Below are 27,100 nucleotides of genomic sequence, written 5' to 3'. Positions count from 1 at the left end.
GACCTGAGAATTGACTTTCTTCTTTTTGTTTGCATAAGCAAAAAAGTATTTCCTGCTTATTTTTATTATGCTTATAGCTTTCATTTTGTCACTTTTTTTTTTAAAGTTTGGGTATTTAAGTTAAACAATCTTCTAAGTACCTTTTATCTTGTTCCCACCTATAGGTCAGATGAAATCTCTCCGTCTCTTCTTCAGTGATAAGGACAGGACTTGTGGACAGCTTGTGATTGCTAGCCAGGAGAGTCAGTACAAGATCCTACATTTCCATTGTGGTGGACTGGACAAGTTGGCCTCAGCCTTTGAAGACTGGAACTTTCTGATCAAACCTAACACTGAAGATGGGAAACCAGCTAGCTCAGAATTCAAACAGTTCTCTGTCTGCAGGTGAGGATGAGGAGATATCAAAGAAGTCTATCCCCCTTCTTTCTGGAACGTCATGTTAAATTAGAAGCTGTGAGTCTTCTACAAGAGAGACCAGGGGCAAGAGATCAATTGACTGATTGATTTAACTTAGTCCATGATCTGTTGATGCCCTCTTATCCAATGTCAGTAGATCTTGTCTGTCAACTGTGTTCATATTTTTCAATGATCTGAACATAATGTAGTCTCCTCTCTTCAATCCTTTAATGATGAATGAGCTAGTGCTTGTAATCTCTCCTCATATGGACAAGGGTGGGAACCATTTTGGTTGTTGTTCTTTTTATTCTCTCAGTTTTGCTTATATCATTCACTTTGTGTGGGAACCATACAACTGCTGCATATTCCAATCATGGAAAGATTATTACAGTACTACCTCTCATTAACGGACTAAAAGGGGGTAACAGTGTCCGTTGATGTGAATAATCTGTTGATTTGGAGTGGTTTTTGGGTGGCATAGTGATTGCACAGCACCAAAAACACTGAAAACACAGGGAAAACACCGCAAACACAGCTAATTAACGTCCGCTAATGAGAGGTAGTACTGTATTATTTTTATTTTTCTCTATTTCCATCCATGCAGTGAAAGGTTGCCATTATGATCTTCATCAATATGTATCTCCCCCCCCCCCCAACATTATTATATGTTTGGCATGTGACAGGTTGTTCCTAATCACTATTTCCAGATCATTCTCCACTTTTACTTTTGCAACTGAATCACTTTCATTTAATTGAATCAATCATTCTATTGCCCCAGGTCTCTCTTGCAGGAGACACAACTCCCATTGAATTTGATTGGATCTTGACTATTCTTTTCTCCCATAGACCACAAGTCAATGAATCTGAGCTTCACCCAGAAGATGGCAAATATGGATGCTTAGATGCTGATGCTTGGGTGACCTACTTCTCAGAGGTATGTAGTGTACATATTAAAAAGAAATGGGTGTGTCATCACCAAACTGTTATTACATACACATATCAATGGCTTTTACCCCCTTACAAGGGAGGTAGCCAAAGTCAAAGTTATAAATCCACTCCCACCTATTTCATCCCCATGTTTTCCATTCCCATTCACCATCCCTCCCTCCCTCTTTTCTTGGCTCCTCCTGGATGATCCTCCTGGATGACAGATTATCCCTGCCTCTCACCCACTGTCCTGGGTTAGAAGCAATGCAGCAAGACACAGCATATCCACAGCAAGGCTGCTTCATTTAATCAGTAACCCTCCTCTCCATCCCCTCATGCAGAAAAAGAGAAGATGGGGAGAAATCCTTTTGGGCTGAATCAAAATATCATTCACACATACTCCCTCCATCCCCTATCGCCACCTACTTCCATGTATCACATCATCCATACATAACCATTCTCCACTCACCCCTATCTTCTGTCTTCTCCTTTCCATCTTCAACAGACATTCCCCTCTTTCCCAATGCCCCTTTTACCCCATCCATCTCATCCTTGGTCATCCCCTCATGTTCACTCCTTCCACCTCGACCTTCCACACCTCTGTTACTAATCTTCATTTCTTTCCAAGTGTCAAAACCATCCCAATACTCTTTCATCAACCCTATCTCTCAACTCCCCTTCCATCCCCATTCTTCTCCTTACCTCCCTGTTGCTCACTCAATCCAGCCCAGTAACCCCTACCATACTTCTCAGGCACTTCATCTCAAACACATTTAAACTCTTCCTCTCTTATGTTTCATATTTCTGTCCCATACAGTGCTGTTGACACAATCAGAGGATTCCAAAGGCGGAGCATGCTGGCTGGAGACCTTTTGATCCATAACTAATTCAGATGCAAATAGATAAATAGATAAATGAAATAAAAATAATAATAATGATTAATAAAAATATAATAATATAAATAATAAATAAAATATATAAATGCATAGGTGTAATCAAATAATAAACAAACAGTTAAATAATAAATAGTAATAAATTGACATATAACCAATATAAATGTGAATCAAGCAAATAATAAACGGATAAATGATAACAAAACAAATAAACAAATAATATAAAATAAGTGACTATCATTACAGCATCTTGCTTAGGTGTTTATCAAAATGACAAAGCTTCAAACTGAACTACATTGCATTCATTAACTACATGGTTGGCAAAGTTGTTTCTACCCACTTCCAAATTAAATATATTTCCTGACAGTTTGAGACCATTGTTTCTTGTTGGATTCTCAATCAGTGTGAAAATTTTGTCACTTTTGATGTTTGTGTATACATTGTGACGAATGTGGATAGGAGGTAAAGAGAACACGGGCTGAGGGAAATACTTTTATTCCTGACTCAGACGAAACTAATCAGGAATAAAAGTATTTCCCTCAGCCCGTGTTCCCTTTACCTCCTATCCACACTTTTGATGTTGTCAATTCCCTTTAGAACCTGAGTCTATGTATTTCTAGGGAAAACAGATTCATATGTTTTAGTTGATTTTCAAAAGATTCCAAAGGATTACAAAGGCAGAGCATGCTGACAGGAGACCTGTTGGTCCATAACTAGGTCAGATGTGGAAATTTTTTAATAATGATAAGTTAAAGAAAAATATATAATTATAGTAATACAAATAATAATAAATAGAATAAATAAATGTATAGGTATAATTAAATAATAAACAAACAGATAAATAGTAAATAATAGTAAATTGACAGATAACATAATAAAAATCAAGCAAATAATAATAAACAATAATAAACAAATAATATAAAATAAATGGCAGTCATTACATTATCTTGCTTAGGTGTTTATAGAAACAAACCTTAAAGCTTCGAACTGAACTACATTGCACTTCCTATGCAGGAAGTTTGTTCCATTCATTAACTAAATGGTTGGCGAAGTTGTTCCTACCCACTTCCAAATTAAATTTATTTCCTGACAGTTTGAGACCATTATTGCTTGTCGGATTCTCAATCAGTGTGAAAATTTTGTCACTTTTGATGTTGTCAATTCCCTTTCAAATCTTCCTGTATCAAGTCACCTCTGAGTCTATGTTCTTTTAGGGAAAACAGATTCATATGTTTTAGTAGATTTTTGTATGATTTATTTTTTATATTTGGAATCAGTTTTATGGCTTGCCATTGTACTTTTTCCAACTTGTCAATGTCTTTTATGAGATTCAGTGACCATATGGAAATAGCATTTTCCAAATGTGGATGAACTAATGATTTATATAGCTTTAATAAGAGATGAATTTTTTAAGTCAAAAGATTGCGCAATCAGTCCTAGAATCTTGTTTGCTTTCTCATTGGCTGAACTACACTGCTTAGATGATTTGGGATAGCTACTGATGATTATGCTGAGATCCTTTTCATGATCCACTTTTGTAAAAGAATTTCTAAATTACTAGTTATCGTACTTACTGTTATTTCTACCTATGTGCATAACCTTGCATTTGTGTTAAATTTCAATAGCCACTTTTCAGACCATTGCTGTAATTTATCTAAATCTTCTTGAATATCTAATTGATTTAAGTGATCATTTGCCATTCCACACATTTTTGTATCATCAGCAAATTTGGAGACAATAGATTTTAGTCTGTGGCCCAAGAATGGAACCCTGAAGAACTCCACTGATAACATTTTTCCATCTAGAAGTTTTGCCATTTAAAACAACTCTGTTTTTGATCATTCAACCGATTTCTAGTCCAATTTGATAGGCTACCACTTATTCCCTGTGAAGCTAATTTAGTAAGTAGTCTTTCATGGGGGACGGTATCAAAAGCTTTTGCAAAGTCTAGATATATTAAATCTATATTGTTTCTTTTGTCATAATTCGAGATGATCCTGCTACAAGTGCAGTGTTGTTAGTAAACAACAACTGGCTTATCTCCCACTTTTCTCCATTTTCTTTAACCATCTCCATTCCCTGACCCGCTACCCTTACATTTATCTCTCGCACCACCCCATCCATGTATAGATTAAACAGCCAAGGTGACATAACACATCCCTGTCAAAGTCCCACCATTACCTCAAACCACTCACACTCTCCATTTCTAATCCTAACACATGCTCTACTATTCTTGTAAAAACCCTTGACTGCTCTTAAAAGATTTCCTCTTATCCCATATATCTGCAATACCTCCCACAGTGCCTTCCTGTCTACCTTGTCATGAGCCTTTTCCAGATCCATAAAAGCCCCCCAAAAATCATTACCTTTTCCTAAAGCTTTCTCACATATCTGTCTTACCACAAAAATCTGATCTATGCAACCCCCACCTGTCCTAAACCCACACTGTTCCTCACCAATTACTCCCTCTGTTCCTCTCCTAATCCTCTCAATCAAGACCCTCCCATAAGTCTTCCCAACTACACTTAACAAACTGATCCCTCTGAAACTACTACACTCACACTTGTCCCCTTTTCCCTTGTAAAGTGCAACTATACAGGCACTCCTCCATTCTTCCAGCACTTTACCCTCTCTTAAACAAAAATTAGATAACCTCACCAGCCAGTCCACCATCACTGTACCTCCTTTTTTTAGACATTCTGCATGACATCCATCCATCCCAGGTGCCTTACCTGCTCTCATCATCTTAACAACTGCTTTCACTTCATGTTTCCTTATTTCCCCTCCACCTCACTTATCATGGCCATTTTCTTAGCGCTTCCCACTGCAACTACCTTTCCCTCCCTATCCTCCTTCACATTTAACAACTCCCTAAAATACTCTGCCCATCTTCCTCTTACTGCCTTCTCTTCCAATATCATCTCTCCATCCTCACTTTTTACCTTTTCTTTTCTATTTGATTTGTCTCCTCTTCCACTCTTAGTTTCTTTCCAACAATTTTTTTATTACTTTCAACATTTTCTGTCATACTCATACCCCACTTCACATTTGCTCTCCTCTTTGCCACCTTTATCTTATGCTCTACTTCTCTTTCTCTTGTACCTCTCATATGATTCCCTCATCCTATTTTGTAACCAACCTGTGAAAGCTCTCTTCTTTTCTTCTACCTTCTTTGCTTCCTCATTCCATCACTCACTACCCTTCCTTCTATTTCCTCCTGCCCTCCTTTTTTCCACACACCCATCTTTGCATACCTTGTGACTCCCTCCTTGAAACATCCCCATTCCTCCTCCACTTCAAGTTCTACTCTATCCTTCACTCCCTCCCACTCCTCTCTCAGTTTCTTGTACTCCTTCTCTTTTTCTTTCTCATTTAAGCAGTTCACTCTAAGCACCTCCCTGCCTTCTGTCCTTTCCCTCTTTCTCCATCTATCCTCCACTCTTAACTTGCTTTCCACCAAAAAATTATCTGATATTCCCCCACTCCCTTTGTTCTGGGTGGCTAATGAAACTAAGGAGGCACAGTTTAACATATAATATAAAGACAGTTGGCACGAACACAATGGACAAACGTCCGGTTGTTACAGACGTCACGAGACAACTGGACTCGACGCTAACATTCCCGCCAAAACTCTCTACCCACGCCTTGCGGGCATTTGATAAAAATAATAAATACTACTGAAATAATATAAATACATATTACAATATAAATATACAAACATCGTGCCAACACACCTTTAGAACTTGTACATCCTTAACTCTTCCTACTATACTCCCAGTTACCACTATATACTCCATTAACATTCTATGTACCACCCTTCCATCCACCATCCTTTCTCATGTGTATTTATGCTCGACTTTCTTCCTAAACACTGTATTTGCTATCATCAACTCTCTAGACACATCACCACCATCAACTCTCCACTATGATTTTTTCCTGGAACTCCACATTTCCCAACCACTCCATCTATTGGTTCATTTCCTACCTTAGCATTAAGGTCTCCCAATACCATTACATTGACATTTCTCCCTAATCCCTCTATGTATTTAAATCCATCCAAAAAACCTCCCTTTCCTCTAGACCCTTCTCACTACCAGATCCAAATGCACTTACAAAGACCCACATCTCCCTTCCCAGTTTCATCTTCATCCACATTAACCTTGAATAAACCTCCTTCCAGTCCACTACACGTTTACCTATCTCTTCACTTACTAGTATAGCCACCCTTTCTCTACCTTGCTCTCTCTTCACTCCTGACAACCTCCCAACTACACTCCCAAACTCACACTCGCCCCTCCCTCTCAACTTAGTATCACTCAATGCCAACACACCCATCTTTCTTCTCACAAACATACTGCCTATCTCTTCCCTTTGACCCTCATCTGTACCACATCCATGCACATGAAAAGACATAAACCCTAGTGTACTGGTTGGAAAACTCCTAGACCCTCTTATGCCTTTACTTTTTTTTTAGAAATGACCCCTTCAGGGCTACAGGGAGAAGGATGCCTAGTCCTAATCCCTGTCCCATTTTTTGTCACCTTGTATGACTCAAGTGGGAATACTCGGTGGCAATATTCTTTTCCGCTACCACAGGGTTAGGCGAAAATAGGAAATGAATATTTAGAGAAATAATACAGGACAGTAACAAGGGGTGGGATAGCATAACAGAGGGACAGTTGCAGTATAATAAAGTATCATCATTTCTCTTTAAACAGAGATTTCTTCTGTCACATACAAAATGATGGGTGGCTCTGGTCCATTGGGGTGCCCTATATAGACCCTAAAGTATCAGCTGCATGCTACTTTAAATTTAATTTGTCTTTAATTTTCCATATTGTCTATGTGGATCAAATTCTTTTTCATTAGCACAGCAGATAATAGTAATTTCTTCCTATGAAATCGGGTCAGGTTGATGTGAAGCCACTGCATGGTACTTCTTTTTTGTCACAGGATGGTATTATTGAAGATGACCTAAGCTTGAGACGGGTGATTTTCTTCGGGGGTGTGGAACCACAACTGCGACCAAATGTCTGGCCTTTCCTTCTGCATTACTATGACTATCGCTCCACCTTCCAACAGCGGGAGTCTCTCATGCAAGAGAAGCACCAACATTACAAGCAAATCAGGTCAGGCAATGTGCCTTTGAGCATGTACTGCCATATTCATCTAATTGTATTTACATAATTGTAGTATACAAGACAGCAAAGCTCATTGGGTCTTGTTTCCTGCTCTCCAATCTATCATACCTAGCCTCAAATTCATTTACAGGAGAGAGGAATGACCATTCATCCATTAAAAGCTAAGATAAAAGGTAAAGAAGGTCGTGGAGGGGAGTGGAAGGGTGAGGGTGGATGTATGCCTGACTTGGCTACCTCCCATGTAAGAGGGAAGAAGCTCTTGGTAAATAGATAAGTAGATTGATACCCTCAAATTTATGTACAGTTCCAACTTGGTATATATCCTTGATTTCCAATAATCATATTTAGATTTAGATTCATGTATTGTTCCAGTGTGGGCTGTATCACCTTCTAAGCTATTCCAGGTATTCATGCATTTATATGGAAAACCTTCTAAGCTATTCCAGGCATTGATGCATCTATATAAAAAATATGGCATTGAATGAAATGAAGTTGAAAGGGAGGGGGGAGTTTGAATTTGAGAGTGTAGTTGGGAGGTTGTCAGGAGTGAAGAGAAAACAAGGGAGAGAAGGGGTGGCTATACTAGTAAGTGAAGAGATAGGTAAACGTGTGGTGGAGTGGAAGGAGGTTTATTCAAGGTTAATGGGGATGAAGATGAAACTGGGAAAGAAGATGTGGGTCTTTGTAAGTGCACGTGGACCTGATAGTGAGAAGAGTGTAGAGGAAAGGGAGATTTTTTGGATGGATTTAAATGAATTTGTAGAGGGTTTAGGTAGAAATGTCAATATAGTGTTATTGGGAGACCTTAATGCTAAGGTAGGAAATGAACCAATAGATGGAGTGGTTGGGAAGTATGGAGTTCCAGGAAAGAATCGTAGTGGAGAGTTGATGGTGGTGATGTGTCTAGAGAGTTGATGATAGCAAATACAGTGTTTAGGAAGAAAGGCGAGCATAAGTACACATGGGAGAGGGTGGTGGATGGAAGGGTGGTAGATAGAGCGTTAATAAACTATATAGTGGTAACCAGGAGTATAGTAGGATGAGTTAAGGATGTACAAGTTCTAAGGGGAGAGAGTGGGGGAATATCAGATAATTTTTTTGGTGGAAAGTAAGTTAAGAGTGGAGGATAGATGGAGAAAGAGGGAAAAAAACAGAAGGTAGGGAGAAGCTTAGAGTGAACTGCTTAAATGAGAAAGAAAAAGAGGAGTACAAGAAACTGAGAGAGAAGTGGGAGGGAGTGAAGGATAGAGTAGAACTAGGAGTGGAGGAATGGGGATGTTTCAAGGAGGGGGTCACAAGGTATGCAAAGATGGGTGTGTGGAACAAGGAGGACAGGAGGAAATAGAAGGAAGGGTAGTGAGTGATGAGATGAGGAAGCAAAGAAGGATGTAGAGGAAAAGAAGCAAGCATTCACAGATTGGTGACAAAATGTTTGATGGTTGTGATGTATGGCAAATCTCCAATTTCCTCTTCTTTGCTGATGAGGTGTGAGGTGAGGCTGAGTGGTGTGGCATGGGTGGAGGAGGTGTAAGGTGGCCATGGCTAGTATATGCTTGCGGAGTGTGGGTGTACCTGTGATGCATTCCTCCTCTTTCTTTTTCCTTCTTGTTTCTTTTTCAGGCACTCATGGGCCCTCTCTATATTCTGCCACTTCACTCTCTTGTTTCTTGTTAATTTTCCCATGATCACAGCAACAATACAGGGCAAGGAATCAAAATTGTGGCATATGGTGAGAGCGCCAGGAGCGACGTCACCTTACTTTGACCTTTTGAAGAGCACTTATGCCCTGTCCACTGTCTGTGGGGTATGCTGGTGGGAGGATCTGATTTTATTTTATTCGGATTCAATCATATATACAATAAAATACAATACATGTAAGACTCATATTATACATAGTAAATACAATTGTACATCCGAGGATGGCACAGAAAGTCAAAAGGCTGATTTCCACTGTGGTCCTCATAAAAAATGAGGACCAAGGTTGCCAAATATCTCCATAAACACAATTCTGTAGCAAAAATGAAATAGCTATAGAAGTGTTGATGCTATTTCAATATACAGAATGTTTTTTATGCAATGGGGTTGCCAGAGGTTGCCAATATTTTATCTATTTTATTCTGTATAAAAAAATAGAAACGAAATACAGCTGTATAACTTTGTATGAGTGTTGCCACCATCATAGAGATTCTTTTGAAATGTTTACCTAAAATTTGCTCAAGTACCAGAATTTTTTGAATGATTGCTGGTGTTAACTCTGCTGCTACCGACACTTTCAGTTCCCTTGTGTGATATTGTAATTCTTCATTCACTTTTAGCTTTCATCACTTTCTTTTCATCGTATTGTAAGTCACTCATCTGTAGGCCCCATGCCTCTTTTATCCTATTTAGTCAAGTATTTAAAATCAATATGGGGTGAATTAAACATAATTTTTTTTCTTTTCTTCTGAATAATATTACACTTTTACAACTTATTTGTAGTAATTACAGTAGAGGAATCCCACCTGGGAACCTTGTACACCCACCAAGCCAAGTCTGCTTTGACATCACTATTTAATTCATCTAATAACTTTGAACGTTACAAATAAGTGCCACCCTTTAAGGGCGTGACTTCACTTCCATGCACCAATAATTTCTCTCCTCCTCCACCCTTTTCTCGAATCAGAAAGGCTGTTATACTGTCTCAAACAATACTGCTTACGCAAGCACTCTTGCCACAAAGTGAAGTGGCTTAGCGTTAACATTTCTCAACAGGAACACCTCTATCGATACCCTAGCTTGTATTTACAAACATTGGACGGTGAGCGAGAATATGCAACTCTGCAACTCCTTAGTGGCCATAGTTTTCAAAATATGTAAGTCGTAAAATTAATTCCTCGTTACCTATCCCTCTACCTACTTGTCTACCTCAATCTACCAGCCTCTTACAGCTGGCGATGCTCCTTTAAGGGAGAGAGACTTGAGGAAATGGGTATTTTTAGATACTTTGGGGGTGTGAATTTGGCAGGAAAGGGAGTAGATTGAGAGAAGTTAGTAAATGTGTTGGGGCATTAAAAAGTGTAATGAGAAATAGACATTTGGGAATGTATGCGAAAAGGAGATTGCATGAAGGAATGATTGTCAACAGCATTGTATGGGGCAGAAAAATGGAACATAAGAGAGGAGGAATTTGAACGTGTTTGAGATGAGGTGCCTGAGAAGTATGATAGGAATTACTAGGTTGGATAGAGTGAGAAACGAGGAGGTAAAGAGGAAAATGGGGGTGGAAAGGGAGTTGGGAGATAGGTGTGATGAAAGAGTATTGGGATGGTTTGGACACATGGAAAGAATGAATGAAGAAAGATTGGTTAAAGAGGTGAAGAAGGTAGATGTGGAAGGAGTGAATGTGAGGGGGAGACCAAGGATGAGATGGATGGATGGAGTAAAAAGGGCATTGGGAAAGAGGGGAATGTCTGTTGAGGAAGGATGGGAGAAGACAGAAAATAGGGGTGAATGAAGAATGGTTGTGTATGGATGATGCTGTGATGTATGAAAGGGGGTGGGGGATGTGGGGTGAAGGAGTACTTATTTACCTAGTCATATTATACAGGAAGGGAAGCTATCTTCGTAGTGACCTGTCTTTGTATCTCTCATCATCTAGTTTGTTCTTGTATGGTTTTTGCACACACTATTGTTTTGTCCAATTTGTTCCAGACATCCACCAATCTGTGTGGAAAAATTTTTTTTTTTTTTTTTTTTTTCAGATTTCTTCTATATCTTTTTTTGAGTTTATTTTCATGTCCTCTTGTTTTTCTTTTGTCCCACATTAATAGGTCTTCTCTGTCAAGGACTTCCATACCTTTCATGATTCTGTAAATGGCCAGTAGATCTCCTCTTTCTCTTCTTTGTTCCAGGATTGGTAATTCCAGTTTAGACAATCTTCGTTGTTATGTCTATTTTGAAAGTGTTGAAGCCATCTTTTTCATTGCTTTTTGGATTCTCTCTAATTTCTTTATACTGTATTCTTTTTTGTGTTGGGTGTCCATAGTGTTGCAGTGTACTTCAGTCTTGGTCTTATCAGTGTGACTAATGTTTTTTTTTTACCATTACCTCATCCATGTAGTTAAAAACCACCTATATTGATCTTAGTATATTGTAGGTTTCTCTATTTTATATATTATATATATATATATATATATATATATATATATATATATATATATATATATATATATTAGTTTTTTCGAAACTCCTATACTACATTTCTTGATGTTGAAGTTTACTTCCCACTTTTGACTTCATTCACAGTCTTTTTCTGTACTTTTTTTTTTTAGTAGTTTTGTGTCATCTCCAAAGAAGTTCATATAGCATTCCACACCTTCATCCATGTCATTTATATATATATATATATATATATATATATATATATATATATATATATATATATATATATATATATATATATATATATATATATATATATAGCAAACATTATTGGAGCTGATACAAAACCTCGTGCGACTCCACTTATCACTTATCATTTCTTCCCAGGTGGAATTTTTATTTCTAAGTATCACCTGCATGTCTCTCCCATTCAAGAAATCTTCCATCCATTTAGATAATTTTCCTTGTACACCTCCTGTTATTTTGATTTTTTTTTAATAGCTTTTTGTGTTGTACTTTATCTTTTATGAGAGTAGTAGAGCTTGTGTTAGAATTAGAAATGGAGAGAGTGAATGGTTTGAGGTAAAGGTGGAACTTTGTCAGGGATGTGTTATGTCGCCCTGGCTGTTCAATCTATACATGGATGGGGTGGTGTGAGAGGTGAATACAAGGGAAGTGGGTCAGGGGTTGGAGATGGTTAAAGAAAATGGAGAAAAGTGGGAAAAAAAGCCAGTTGTTTTTTGCCGACACTGTGCTTGTAGCAGGATCAGAGGAGGGATTGAGGAAGTTAGTGATCGAGTTTGAGAAGGTGTGTGAAAGAAGGAAGATGAAGATAAATGTGGGCAAAAGAAAGGTGATGAGATGTACAAGGGGAGAGAGTGACAGCAGGCTGGAAGTGAGTATTAACCTCTTCACTCTGGGGCACATCGCACGTCTGGCAGCATTAGCTGCCCGACGTGCGATGTTGCGTCATAGTAATCGCATTATAAAAATAAAGTCAGTGCTCAATCGTTTGTTCTCTTTCACCCGTGTATTTTGATAACCATAGAAAACTGATGAAGCCAGTTCAGACATATTTTTAGACACTTGGGTGTGAATGTGGCAGGAAAAGGAGTGGCGGTGGAGGTAGAATGTAAATTGAGAGAAGCAAGTAAATGCCTTGGTGGATTAAAAAGTGTAATGAGAAATAGACATCTGGGAATGGATGCTAAGAGGAGGTTATGTATTTACCTAGTTGTATTGTATGGGAAGGGAGCTATGCTCATGGTGACCTGTCTTTGTATCCTTCAGCATCAAGTTTTTTCTTAAAATCTTGAATAGTATTTGCACATAGTGTTTCTTCATCTAAGTTATTCCAGGTATCCAGCACTCTGTGTGGGAAGCTATTCTTTTTCCTATCTCTTCTATAGTTATCCTTTTTGAGTTTTTTTTCATGACCTCTTGTTTTTCATTGTCATTTTTAGTAAGTCCTTCCTATCAAGGATTTCCATTCCTTTCATGATTCTAAATAGTCAGTAGATCACCTCTTTCTCTTCTCTGCTCCAGTGTTGGTAGTTCTAATTTCAATAATCTTTGTTCATATGTTAATTTGGAAAGAGCTAGTGCCAACTTTGTCATTGCTCTCTGTATTCTTTCTAGTTTCCTTATATTCTTTTTAGTACTGGGTGACCATAGTGTCGCTGCATATTCCAGTTTTGGTCTAATTAATGTAACTAATATTTTTTAAATAATTTCTTCATCCAAATAATCAAATGCCACTTTCATTGACCGTAATAGGTTGAAGGTTTCTCCGACTATTTTGTTTATATGTTTATCCAGTGTCATGTCTTTGCTGATTATTACTCCAAGGTCCCTTTTCGAGTGCACTTTCTTAATTTCTTCCTCAGCAATTTTATGATTTTTGAAATTCTGTTTTTACTTTTTTCAAACTCCATTATGCTACACCTCTTGATATTGAAGTTCACTTCTCACTTTTGAGTCCATTTCCAGATTGTGTCCAGGTCTGATTGCAATGAATCACAGTCCTCCTCTTTTCTTATCCTCTTCAATATTTTTGTGTCATCTGTGAAGAAATTCATATAGCATTCAACTCCTTCATCCATGTAATTTATGTATATGGTACATGATTGGAGCCAGCACCAACCCTTGTGGAACACCACTTATCATTTCTTCCCATTTCGAGTATTTGTCTCTAATTACTACCCTCATGTGAAGGAGTGATTGTGCTGACAGCACTGTATGGGGCAGAAACATGGAACATAAGAGAGGAAAAGAGAAGGATTTTGAATGTGTTTGAGATGGAATGTCTGAGAAGTATGATAGGGGTTACTAGGCTAGAGTGAGAAATGAGGTGAAGAGGAGAACAGAGGTGGAAAGGGAGTTGAGAGATTGGGTTGATGAAAGAGTATTGGGATGGTTAGGACACATGGAAAGAATTAGTGAAGAAAGATTAGTAAAAGAGGTGTGGAAGGCAGAGGTGGAAGGAGTGAATATGAGGGGGTATCCTAGGATGAGATGGATGGATGGGGTAAAAGGGACATTACTAAAGACAGGAATGTCTGTTGAGGAAGGATGGGAGAGTACAGAAGATAGGGGTGAATGGAGAAGGGTTGTGTATGAATGATGCTGTGATGCATAAGGGGGAGTGGGTGGGGGATGGTGGGTGAGGAAGTATGTATGAGAAATAATTTGACACAGCCCGAAGGGATTTCTCCCTGTCTTCTTTTCTTCATGAGGGGACGGAGGGGGGGGTTGCCGAATTAATGTGGATGTGCTGTGTCGCAACGACACTGCTTCTGACCCAGGGCAGTGGACAGGATGCAGGGATGACCCATCATCCTGGAGGTGCCAAGATGAGAGGGAAGGAGGAGGGTGGGGGGAGTGGAGTATATGGGGATGGTATTGGGTGGGAGTGGTTTCTATTCCTTTTTCTTTTTGGCTACCCCCCATGTAAGGGGGAAAAAGCCTTTGGTATATGTATGTATGTACTTTATCAAATGCTTTTTGTAAATCCAGGAAAGCACAATATGCTCATCCGTCCCTTTCTTGCATTATATTAACTTTGAAAATAAATCAAGTTTGTGGCACATGATCTTCCTCCAAATTGTTTTACATACATACATACATATACCAAGGCTTTTTCCCCCTTACAAGGGAGGTAGGCAAAAAGAAAAAGGCATAAAATGATTCCCACCCATTCCATCCCTAAATACACTCCACTCCCCTCCACCCTCCCTCTTATCTTAGCACCTCCTGGATGACAGGTCATCCCTGCATCTTGTCCACTGCCCTGGGTCAGAGGCAGTGTCGCAAAGCACAGCCCATCCACAGCTAGGCCACTTCATTAAATCAGCGACCCCCCCCCCCTCTCTCTGTCTCTCCCTACATAAAAGGAGAAGACGGGGAGAAATCCTTTCGGGCTGTGTCAAATTTTGCTCACACATACTACCTCACCCCCCTTCCCCCCACCCATTCCACCTCATGCATCACAACATCATCCATATATAACCATTCTCCATTCACCCCTGTCTTCTGTCCTCTCCTGTCCTTCCTCCACAGACATTCCCCTCTTCCCCAAAGCCCCCTTCACCCCATCCATCCATCTCATCCTAGGATACCCCCTCATGTTCACTCCCTCCACATCTGCCTTCCATACATCTTTTACTAGTTTTTCTTCACTCATTCTTTCCATGTGTCAAAACCATCCTAATACTCTTTCATCAGCCCTATCTCCCAACTCCCTTTCCACCCCTGTGGATTGTTTTGGATTCAGTATATTGTTTTCTTCCAGATGTTTAGTCCATCTACTTTTGATAACTTTTTCACATATTTTAGCTATTGTGCTTGTAAGGGAGACTAGTCTATAGTTTGTTGGGTCTTCTTTATCTCCTCCTTTATATATTGGTACAATATTGGCATTTTTCCAATCTTGTGGTACAATCTTTTAGTATCCAATTTGGAATTCTGTGTGGGCCAAGTGATTTTCTGACATCAAGTTTTTTATTTGGTCCCTTGTTTCTTTCTGTGTCACAATTATTTCTTTCATTGGGGGGATTTTTCTCCCCTTCCTTCATCCCAATTGTATATTTTCCTTTGTGAATACAGATTTAGAATATTCATAATTTCAGCCATTTCTACATCTATATATTATGTATTCCCTTGCCACAGTATCACTATTTCCTGTTTATTTTTTAATTTACCATTTACATATCCATAGAATAATTCCTTATATTTGTCTATTATGTCTTTTCCATAGTTTATTTTTTCTTCTTTGTGTGTTTTATGATATTTCGTAGTTTGATATATATTTGGCACTTACCCTATTTTTTACATCTTTCCCAAGCTTTGTCTCTATCTTTGCCTCACTACATTTTTTGTTATACCAGTTTTTAATGTACACCTTTTCCTGTTTTTCTTTTGGTACATATATATCTATTCATTATAGATTTCTTTTAATATTGTTCATTTCTCTTCCATCTTTGTTTCTTCATTAAAGAAGCTTTCCCAATTCACTTTTTGAAAGAATTTTCTGAGTTCCTCAAAATCTGTTTTGTTGTACATTAGTCTTACCTTTCTATGTTTCTCATATCATCCCAAATAAATTTCCTCTTAATTCAAACTTAATTAGTATGTGGTTACTCTTCGCAATTGGTGTCTTGTATTCTATTCTATCCACAATTTCAGGGTCTGGTGTAAATATTAAGTCTAAACTCAACGGTACTTCATTACCTCTATATCTTGTATTTTCCTTTACTTATTGAGTCATTGTGTATTCAATGGTCATGTCCAACATATTTAGAGTTAAATCACCCATAATTACTAAGTTTCCTCCTTTCAGTATTTCATTTAATACATTCATTGTGTCTTCCAACATTCTGGAATGGCCACTCTCTGTTCAAGATTATGTTTTTGGGGGCATATATATCACAAATAATTTTCTACTTTTCATGTCACCGTTTTCAACTTTTATCATAATTCCACATCATTATTTCCTTCTGTTATCTTTGTCACATTTAAAACTTTCTTAGTCAAAAACATGACTCCTCAACCCTGTTTCTCCTCTGTATTTTTTATCCAGTGATTATATTAACCTTGTCCCATAGTATTTTGTGGTAGTACACCTTTTAATTTCACCTCCACAGTTCCCATTACTGTACATCTGGTTTCCCTTCTGCCACATTGTTGTATAATTCATTTAGTCCTGAAATCATGCCATCTTTTTTGGTATATGTTATTTTTTGTTTTTTCCTTTTTCCTTCTTTTTTGTTTCCTGTGTTTCCTTTTTCATTGATATACCATTTTCTCAGCCAGATCTAGTTCTTAAGAAAAAAAAAAAAAATCTTTTTGGTCTCTGTTCTCTTGTTTTTTTTTTCATTTGCTTCATTTCTTAGTGTCTTTTCCCTCTGTTTTTCATCATCACTCATTTCTTTTTTATCCATATATTTTTGTAATTTTCACTTTTTGCCAACTTTGCTGTTTTTGTTAGTACCTCTGCCATCATTTGAGACCTTAGTTTAATTTTTAGAGGTCTGTTTTTTCTTTAGAGTATAGTCCCATTCTTTGCACTTCTATTTTTCCATTTCTTGCCCATCTTCTTGTATCTCAGAATTTCTTTTGCTATTTCTTTCTCTTTTTCTCTTAACCCCTTCCATACGGTGCCGCACACGTAGGCGTCATGGACTTAGATCTCGGTGGCAGCAGCCAATGCCAGCCGTACGACGTGTCGTAATAATACTCGCATCATAAAATATAGTCACCGCTTATATCGATCGTTCTCTCTTCACCCGTGAATTTTGATAACCATAGAAAATGCGATTACAAAAGAATTAGAAAGAATGTCATTATGGAGGGGCGACTACAATAAATATAATCAAGACGCCGATATGGCAGCCTCGCGAATACACTCGCTCCCCATGACGCCTACGTGTGCGGCACCGTATGGAAGGGGTTAACTACCAAGCTACATTGTGTTTTTCTTTTGTGCCATAAACTACTATACACTTTTTTTTTTCATCAACTGTCTCTGACCCAATTTTATTTCTCTTTAATTACTTTAATGACTGTTTCTTTTGTATTTTCTTCCACTTGTACAATTTCTTTAAAATTCATTTTTTGGTTTTCTTGTTCCACTTTCCATTGTTTTTAGTTTCTTAGAGATCTGTCTCTTTTATGATTTCTCCAACTTTCTCAGTCACTGCTTGTATTTGTTCTATTTATTTTTTCAAAAGCTCATTTTTGTTTGTATCTTCATTTTTCATTCTTTTGTTCTTACATTTGACTATGTTTAAAGGTCAGATATCAACAGATATACCATTCACTAAAAATCATCGAAAAAGTACTTTTTAAAAGCATACAAATAAAGTTTTTACCTATTACAGAAGAATTTATTCAGAAAATTCACTTTTAATTGCGCCTCGCATACCACTTTTCCGAAGTCTAGATATTCAGAATAACAATATTGTTTGTTTGGCAACTGTGACGTCACGAACGCGGAATTCCCCGAACCTTTCCCGAAGCGCACGGGCGGAATGTTTCGAATAGCAGACGACGCAATGAAATGAAGACAAAACTGATTTTTGCCAAATTTGATAAGATGTAGATGGTGGAATTATATAGAATACTGTCAGTATGTTTTTCTATGTAAATTAAACTGTAAATACAAAAAGTTATTGAAGTCTTGATATCTGACCTTTAAAGGTCAGATATCAAGACTTCAATAACTTTTTGTATTTACAGTTTAATTTACATAAAAAAACATACTGACAGTATTCTATATAATTCCACCATCTACATCTTATCAAATTTGGCAAAAAAAACAGTTTTGTCTTCATTTCATTGCGTCGTCTGCTATTCGAAACATTCCGCCCGTGCGCTTCGGGAAAGGTTCGGGGAATTCCGCGTTCGTGACGTCACAGTTGCCAAACAAACAATATTGTTATTCTGAATATCTAGACTTCGGAAAAGTGGTATGCGAGGCGCAATTAAAAGTGAATTTTCTGAATAAATTCTTCTGTAATAGGTAAAAACTTTATTTGTATGCTTTTAAAAAGTACTTTTTCGAGCAATACGATGATTTTTAGCGAATGGTATATCTGTTGATATCTGACCTTTAAATCCTTTTTTAGATCATTAAGCTCCCTGTTCTTTATACATTGCCCTGTATATAACTTTCAGATCTATACATACATACATATACCAAAGGCTTTTTTCCCCTTTATAAGGGAGGTAGCCAAAAAACAAAGGCATAAAAACCACTCCCACCCATTCCATCCCTGTCACACTCCACTCCCCTTCACCCTCTTCCCTCCCTCTTATCTGGGCACCTCCTGGATGACTGGTCATCCCTGCATCTTGTACACTGCCCTGGGTCAGAAGCAGTGTTGCAAGACACAGCACATCCACAGCAAGGCCTTTTCATTAAATCGGCAACCCCCCTCACTGTCCCCTCATGCAGAAAAGGAGAAGACGGGGAGAAATCCCTTTAGGCCGCATCAATTTTTTTCACACATACTCCCTCACCCCTCATTCCCCACCCATTCCACTGCATGTATCACAACATCATCCATATACAACCATTCTCCATTCACTCCTATCTTCTGTCCTCTCCCATCCTTCCTTAACAGACATTCCCCTCTTCCCCAAAGCCCCTTTCACCCCATCCATCCATCTCATCCTAGGTTGCCCCCTCATGTTCACTCCTTCCACCTCTGCCTTCCACACCTCTTTTACTAGTCTTTCTTCACTCATTCTTTCCATGTGTCCAAACCATCCCAATACTCTTTCATCCACCCTATCTCCCAACTCCCTTTCCACCCCTGTTTTCCCCCTTACCTCCTCATTTATCACTCTATCCAGCCTAGTAACCACTATCATACTTCTTAGACACCTCATCTCAAACACATTCAAACTCCTTCTCTCTTCCTCTCTTATGTTCCATGTTTCTGCCCCATACAGTGCTGTCGGCACAAATACTCCTTCATATTCATAGCATCCATTCCCAAATGTCTATTTCTCATTACGCTTTTTAATTCACCAAAGCACTTATTCGCTTCTCTCAATCTACATTCTACCTCCACCTCTGCTCCCTTTCCTGCCACATTTGCACCCAAGTATCTAAAACTATCCACTTCTTCCAGTCTCTCTCCCTAAATACTCACTTCCAGTTTACTGTCACTTTCACCCCTTGTACATCTCATCACCTTACTTTTACCCACATTTATCTTCAACTTCCTTCTTTCACACATTTTCCCAAACTCTCTCACTAACTTCTTCAATACCTCCTCCGATCCTGCCACAAGTGCAGTGTCGTCCACAAACAACAGCAGGCTTGTTTCCCACTTTTCTCCATTTTCTTTAACCATCTTCAATCCCTGACCCACCACCCTTGTATTTACCTCCTGCACCACCCCATCCATGTATAAATTGAACAGCCAGGGTGACATAACAAATTCCTGATGAAGTCCCACCTTTACCATAAACCACTCACTCTCTCCATTTCTAATCCTGACACACACCCTACTACTCTTGTAAAAACTCTTGACAGCTCCTAAAAGCTTTCCTCCTATCCTGTATATCTTCAATACCTCCCACTGTGCCTTCTTGTCTACCCTGTCATAAGCCTTTTCCAAATACAGATCTATAATTTCATTTATTAGTTCTGGAATCTATTGATTTCTTAGAATATTTTTATATCTTGTTTCTCTTTCCAAATCTTTACCTCTGCCTAGTATTTCACTTTCTTATGAAAACCCTGAAAATGCTACACTTTCATACCTTTGATTTGTTTTCAGTGTTTCCATGTTGCAACTCTTTTTTTTTGGGATGACACCTAATGGTAATTCAATCCTGTTTACATCCAGTCATCTCTTCATTGGTTCACTATATTTTTGTCTATCTTCTTCATCATCATCCATTTTATATTTCAACCAGTAAGTGAAATTATTGTATTATTTTGGTAAATTGGTAAACAAAGTTCTCTTCCTATATGATACCAACTTGGCATTTCCTCCAACTTAGCAAAAAAATGCTGTACTCCAGAGCTCGTTCTAGATGCCCATCCCAGACAATGGTTCGTTGGTGTGTGAAAAATAATTTGATGCAGCCTGAAGGGATTTCTCCCCATCTCTTTTTCTGCATGAGGGGATGGTGGGGGATGGGGGGGGGTGGTTGCTGATTAAATGAAGCAGCCTTGCTGTGGATATGCTGTGTCTTGTGACAGCGCTTCTGACCCAGGGCAGTGGGCAAGATGCAGGTATGACCCATCATCCAGGAGGAGCCAAGATAAGAGGGAGGGAGGAGGGTGAAGGAGAGTGGAGTGTGTGTGGATGGAATGGGTGGGAGTGGATTTTATGCCTTAGTTTTCTGGCTACCTCCCTTATAATGTGGGAAAAGCCTTTGGTATTTGAATGTATGTATATAAAAAACTGTTTCTTCACATCTTTTAGACATGTAGTCTTCCTTAATTTGTTTTCCTGACCTCTTAAAGCTCTCCTGTCCTTAATCAAGAGATCTCTTCTGTCAATGTAGTCTATCCCCTTTAGCAATCAGAATACTGTAATCACTATCACCTTTTTCTCTTCAAGGTTTCAAAGTTGTCAGACCAGTGCTTGTAATCACTCCTCATATTGTTTAACTGCCATGCTAGGAACTGGTTTAGTTGTTGTCCCTTTGTATTCTCTTGTTCTTGCATATATCCATCACTCTGTGTGGGTAACATACCACTGATGCATGAGGATTTCTATGATATTTTTCATCTCATCATCCATATAGTGAAAAACCGCTTTAACCCCTTCACTCTGGGCCAAAATCTCGCGGGCAGCATTAGCTGCCAGACGTGCGATGTTGCGTCATAATACTCGCATTATAAAAAATGAAGTTACCGCTGTATTGCTCGTTCTCTTTCACCCGTGAATTTTGATAACCATAGAAAATATGATGAAGCCAGTTTACAGAGTATGGGGGTCACGCAGGTACAACTATAATATATATAATCAAGACGCCGACTTCGGCATCCTCGCATACCCACTTGCTCCTCATGACGCCTACGTAGGCATCATCGTATCGAAGGGGTTAATCATCTGCAGCAGTCTGAATATCTCTTGTTCTGACATGTCTGTCAGGTTATTTTTTTTTTATCAAGACTCCCAAATCTATCTCCTCGTTTGCTTTTGTAATGGATTCACTTCCCAAGGGATATTTTAAGGATGGTGTTTTGTCACTATTGCTCATTTCTAAAATTTTGTATTTTTTTGGTATTGAACTTCATTTCCCATTTTTAGCCCTTTGTGAAAATAGTGTCTATATAATTTTGTAATGGCCTAGAGTCCTCGTTTTTCACTCCCCTCATGATTTTTGCATCATTTACAAACATGTTGGCATAGCTTGTTGTGCTTTCCATCATGCCATTGACATAGATAAGAAACATTATTGATGCGAGCATACATGAAAATTTGTGGTTCAAAACTGCTGCCATAAATAACAGTTGTATTTTTCTTGAATTTATAATCCTTAGCTACATAATGCAGTGTGTAGTCTTGTCCCCCCCGTACATTTTTGTGAAAGTATATTGCTCATAATGACATATTTATGTTTTCATCTTTGTAATGTATATATCTTTTTAACAATTGAAGTTTTTGTTTTTAATTTCTCTCCCTTCACCTCTCTCTATCTCTCTCTCCTCTTTCCCACTCACTATCTCTCTCTCTCTCTCTCTCTCCCCTGCTCTCCCCCTCTCTCCCCCTCTCTCCCTCTCCTCTCTCTCTCTCTCTCTCTCTCTCTCTTTCTCTTTCTCTTTCTCTTTCTCTTTCTCTCTCACCTACCCTCTCATTCACCCTCCCTCTCTCCCTCATTCACCTTCCTTCCACCCCTCCCTCCCTCTCTCACTTTCATCCTCTCTCTCCTTCCTCCCTCCCTCCCTCCCTCCCTCCCTCCCTCCCTCCCTCCCTCTCCCCATCCTAGCCTCTCCTCACTCTCCTCTCTCTCTCCTCTCTCTCTCCTCTCTCTCCTCTCTCTCTCCTCTCTCTCTCCTCTCTCTCTTTCCTGTCTCTCTTCTTCCCTACTGTCTCTCCCTCTCTCCTGTTCCTGTCTCTCTCTCTCCCCTTTGCTCTCCCTCTTGCTCTCCTCCTCTCTCCCTCTCTCTCCCCCTCTCTCCCCCTCTCTCCCCCTCTCTCCCCCTCTCCTCTCTCCCCCTCTCCTCTCTCCCCCTCTCCTCTCTCCCCCTCTCCTCTCTCCCCCTCTCCTCTCTCCCCCTCTCCTCTCTCCTCTCTCTCCCCTCCCCTCTCTCTCCTCTCTCTCCTCTCTCCTCCTCTCCTCGCTCTCTCGCTCTCTCTCTCTCTCTCTCTCTCTCTCTCTCTCTCCTCGCTCTCTCGCTCTCTCTCTCTCTCTCTCTCTCTCTCTCTCTCTCTCTCTCTCTCTCTCTCTCTCTCTCTCTCTCTCTCTCTCTCTCCCTCCCTCCCTCCCTCCCTCCCTCCCTCCCCCCAAACTTGTCTTTTGTTACAAGGTTTGTTAACCTTGCTATTGCATTATTTCTCAGCCAGCTGAGGGAAAACATGAGTGGTGAAGAAAAGGACTGGTTTTGGAGGAATGTGCAGTGTACAGTAGAGAAGGATGTTGTGCGTACTGACAGATCCAACCCTTACTTTGCTGGCACTGACAATCCTAATCTTGCCAAAATGAAGAATATTCTTCTCAACTTTGCTGTATTCAATCCTGATATGGGGTATGTAAATATTTTATGTTTTTATCTTATTTCCTTTTCATGTTGAAGAGATGTATTGTATCATCCCATTTTAGTCCTTTCTCAGTGTTATATTTTTAACAAATGCTTTACTATTAATATAATTTTTTTAGGTTCAACAGATCTTCCCCTACTCCAGAAATTGTAACACACTACACAAATTTTACTTTATTGAGTATCATACACACTTTCCAAGCCCATGAAATCCCTAAAAACATTCTCACCCTTTGCTAAATATTTTTTTCATAATTGCTTACTCCCACAACTGGAAGGATTTCATGAATACCATGGGAATAAGGAGGAAATGGGAAATCTTTATTGGCATTTGCAACCTAGGAGTGAAGAAACATGTGCCAAAGATTAGTGGAAAGAAGAAGCAGAAATAAGACTGGTTTAACAAAAAAGTGTAGGATTGCAAAAGAGGCCAGAGACATGGCTTGGGCAAAATGGAGGAAGAGAAGAAGCATTTAAACAAAAGAAACATACAAACAAGCTAGAAATGACCATACAAGAATTCACAGGGAGGAGGAAGGCAATTTTGAAAGAAGTTTATTAAATAAGTGTAAAGATGAACCAAAACTCTTTTACAGGTTTATAAATGGTAAATTGAGGTACAGAGAAGTAATCACTAAGTTAATAGTGGGTGATGTGCTCTTCAAAGAAGCCTCAGCTCAAGCAGAAATAATGAATGAATGTTTCCAATTGGTCTTCACAAAAGAGAGCACTTTTTTGGAGGAAAGCAAGGGGAGTAGAAAACCATGTTTTGAAGATATTAATGTAGAAGTGAGGGAAGTGCTCAATCTTTTGGTATCATTGGATGTGACAAAAGCTTCAGGACCTGATGGGATCTGAAACTGGATACTGAAAGAATGTAGAGAACAACTAGCAGACAAGATTCACAGTCTTATTACATTTTTGTTGAAAGAAAGCATAGTATTACTTGATTGGCAAAGGGCAAATGTGATGTCAATTTATAATACTACATTCTTTAAGTATTCAGTTTGAGATTCTGTTAGGCCCTGCAGCTTTTGTCACATGGAATGATCCCAAGAGATTGAGCACTTCCCTCACTTATATCTGCTAAACCTGGTTTTTTGCTCCCCTCACTTATATATGAAAAAAAAAAAATTGCGCTCTTTTGTGAAGACCAATTGGAAACTCATTCATTATTTCTCCTTGAGCTGTGGCCTCTTCAAGTACCTCACCACCCACTATTAAACTAGGTGATTGGACTATAGACTGTGGACTATCTAGAAGAGACTGCCTGCTTGCATGAGATCAGTAGCTGTATTTTACTTACTTGTATTTACCTAGTTGTATTTTACGGGAAGGGGAGCTATGCTCGTGGTGTCCCGTCTTCATATCTCATTTTATCTAAACTGTTTTTAAATTCATGTATTGTTTTTGCACACACCACTTTCTCATCTAACTTGTTCCAAATGTCTATTACTCTGTGGGGAAAGCTGTAGGAGGGGAAGAGATGTCTGTATGAAAATGAAAATATTGTTGTGTATGAAAGAGAGATATTATCACTGGGCACCTGTTAGAGATATTTATTGTGTGATGTTGTGGCTCAGGAGACTTGGAGTTGGAGGCTGGCATCAATATCTGTGAGGGGGGGCTTTTTAGGGATATAACAAGGCCTCAACCAGCAAAATTAGAAAGGGAGTTGGAGGTTAAGTTGTAGGGACAGTCAGAAAAATGGAAAGACTTTTAGTGGTAGGTAAACTGGAATGAGGATACCCAGTAGGAGAGAAAGAAATAGAATTAATTTTAGTAGGAGAAAAGCTTATATAGATGTTTGTGTCCCCCCCTCCCATATGTTTGTGTGAGTATGCTGCACTGGGAGGATTGTTGCCTCTATGTGGGTGTACATTCAGCATATAAGGGGTGAGTCATATCCTGCCTTCGGCTGACAAAACCGACTTCCTGAAGTATCAGAACCATTTTGCTGGCGAGAGGAGGACAGGAACAAGTATATTTACATTCAGTTGAATGTGAAAATATATGTATGTATTGGCATGGTCATACAAAGTGAGTAGTAGATGAATATGCACACATATGCCATTCCTCCAGTCTAGGCACGTTTTCTCTTATTGGGGGACAGGAGTGAGAGCTGGCGAGGCAGCACAGTGTCAGCTGATTTATGTGGCAGCATTGTCAATGTCAGTGACTGCCACTCCCGCAGCGACTGTGTGATGAGGGAACTTGTCATGCACAAACCCCAGCTCCTTGCAGGCCTGCAATGATATGTAGCACTGTGTGGCTGTCTTCATAACAAACACCTCCTTATTTGTAGACTTGTCGCCATACTGTAGGTGACAGGTTAAGGAGCCCAGGGGTTGTAAGTTGACATTTGCCACATCTCACAGGCTTCCTCTGTGTGTTAGCGATGTTGTCTTGACACCCAAAGCAGCCAGTAGTCCCGGACCAGCTACACACACCTGTGCTCCCATGTCAGGTATGGCCTTGATTCTAGTCTACTTCATACCTCGTCAAGAGCAACTGACGGTCACCCAGATCTGTGGCTGACTCTGGGCTGCGCCTGCTGCTGGCAGCCAGAGGGGAGACTTCTGTTTGCATGTCTGGCAGCAGCGCTACCCTGGCTGCTGCAGCGAGGGTTTCCCTTCCGAAGTTTCCGCCTACGGCACTGTGGCAGGCATCTTTTTCTGTGCCACCTTGAAAGTGACACAGAATTTGCACAACAAATCCTTATCATTAGAGGACTCACACTAACAAAACACCTCCTCTTTCAGCACTACACTCTGTAAACCACACACCAGCTTCTGGAGGAGCATGTACTCAGACAGGATGCACTTGCATTCCGGGCACTTGAATTCACAATCCGCGGCACACTGTGTTGAACATGTAAAGTAGTCACAGATGGACTCACTGGATTCCTGTGCAGCCAAAAAGAACTTGCACCAATCTGCTGCCTGATTGGTCGTCTGCAAGGCCATGTGACCTATGGTGTCCAGAGTGTCAATGATGGAGAGAGCCTCATGCTGTTGTGTGGTGTACCTGGAGTCCAAGGAGTGTTGCAGGGTCAGGGTGCAGAGAAGGCAAATGTGCAGGACTGCTTCGATTGTTGTAAAGCCGTTCAGATCTAACCAGTACTCCATAGAGCACCTCCAGGTGCTGAAGAGGTGCCCAGGTCACATTTCTCAGGGTTTGCAGACCAGTGGGCTGGTGAACAGTGGCCAGGTCTCTTTGCCACCTGTTGCTGCAAGGCTGTTGCTGCAAAGCTTGTTCCAAGGTTGTAGCCACGTGTGGGGACCAATGGCTGGACCGTGGGGTCTGAGTTGGTAGATGGAGGTGACGACCAGCCATGGTGAATGGGTAGATCTGTAGGGCTGTTACTGCACCATATGGGATAGGCAAGTGATACACAAGTGTGGGTACTGTCTTTATTGGTGCCCAAGGCCAACTGCCTACAGCGTGTCACCACAGGCTTGCTGGCTGCAGGACCCAACATATCTATTTCCTCATCATTCATTTCCTTTTTTATCCATATATTTTTATAATTTTCACTATTTGCTATTTAATGAAGCGGCCTTGCTGTGGATGTGCTGTGTCTTGCGACACTGCTTCTGACCCAGGGCAGTGGACAAGGTGCAGGGATGACCTGTCATTCAGGAGGTGCTAAGATAAGAGGGAGGGTGGAGGGGTGTGGAGTGTATTCAGGGATGGAATGGGTGAGAATGATTTTATGCCTTTTCCTTTTTGGCTACCCCCCTTGTAAGGGGGAAAAAGCCTTGGTGTATATATGGTATATATATGTATGTATGTATGTACTATTTGCTAGCTTTGCCACTTTTGATAGTACCTCTTCAGCTATCATTTGAGTCCTTAGTTTGATTTTTAGTGGC

General features: G+C 39.6%; 1 protein-coding gene across 1 annotated transcript in view; it reads left to right on the top strand.

Annotated features, from left to right (window-relative positions):
• Positions 1 to 27,100, top strand: part of TBC1D16 (TBC1 domain family member 16) — a 164,779-nt gene that overhangs the window by 83,884 nt on the left and 53,795 nt on the right. The window contains exons 6-9 of the mRNA XM_076210114.1: positions 165 to 384; positions 1,243 to 1,330; positions 7,170 to 7,345; positions 23,028 to 23,213. Of these exons, the coding sequence (XP_076066229.1) occupies positions 165 to 384; positions 1,243 to 1,330; positions 7,170 to 7,345; positions 23,028 to 23,213 (670 nt within the window). The remainder of the gene's footprint in view (positions 1 to 164; positions 385 to 1,242; positions 1,331 to 7,169; positions 7,346 to 23,027; positions 23,214 to 27,100) is intronic.

The sequence above is a fragment of the Oratosquilla oratoria genome, chromosome 27 (assembly GCF_046742065.1).
Source record: "Oratosquilla oratoria isolate Oo_2021 chromosome 27, ASM4674206v1, whole genome shotgun sequence".
Lineage (NCBI taxonomy): Eukaryota > Metazoa > Arthropoda > Malacostraca > Stomatopoda > Squillidae > Oratosquilla > Oratosquilla oratoria.
The sequence above is the reverse complement of the archived record's forward strand: the minus strand, read 5'-3'. Positions and strand labels throughout refer to the sequence as shown.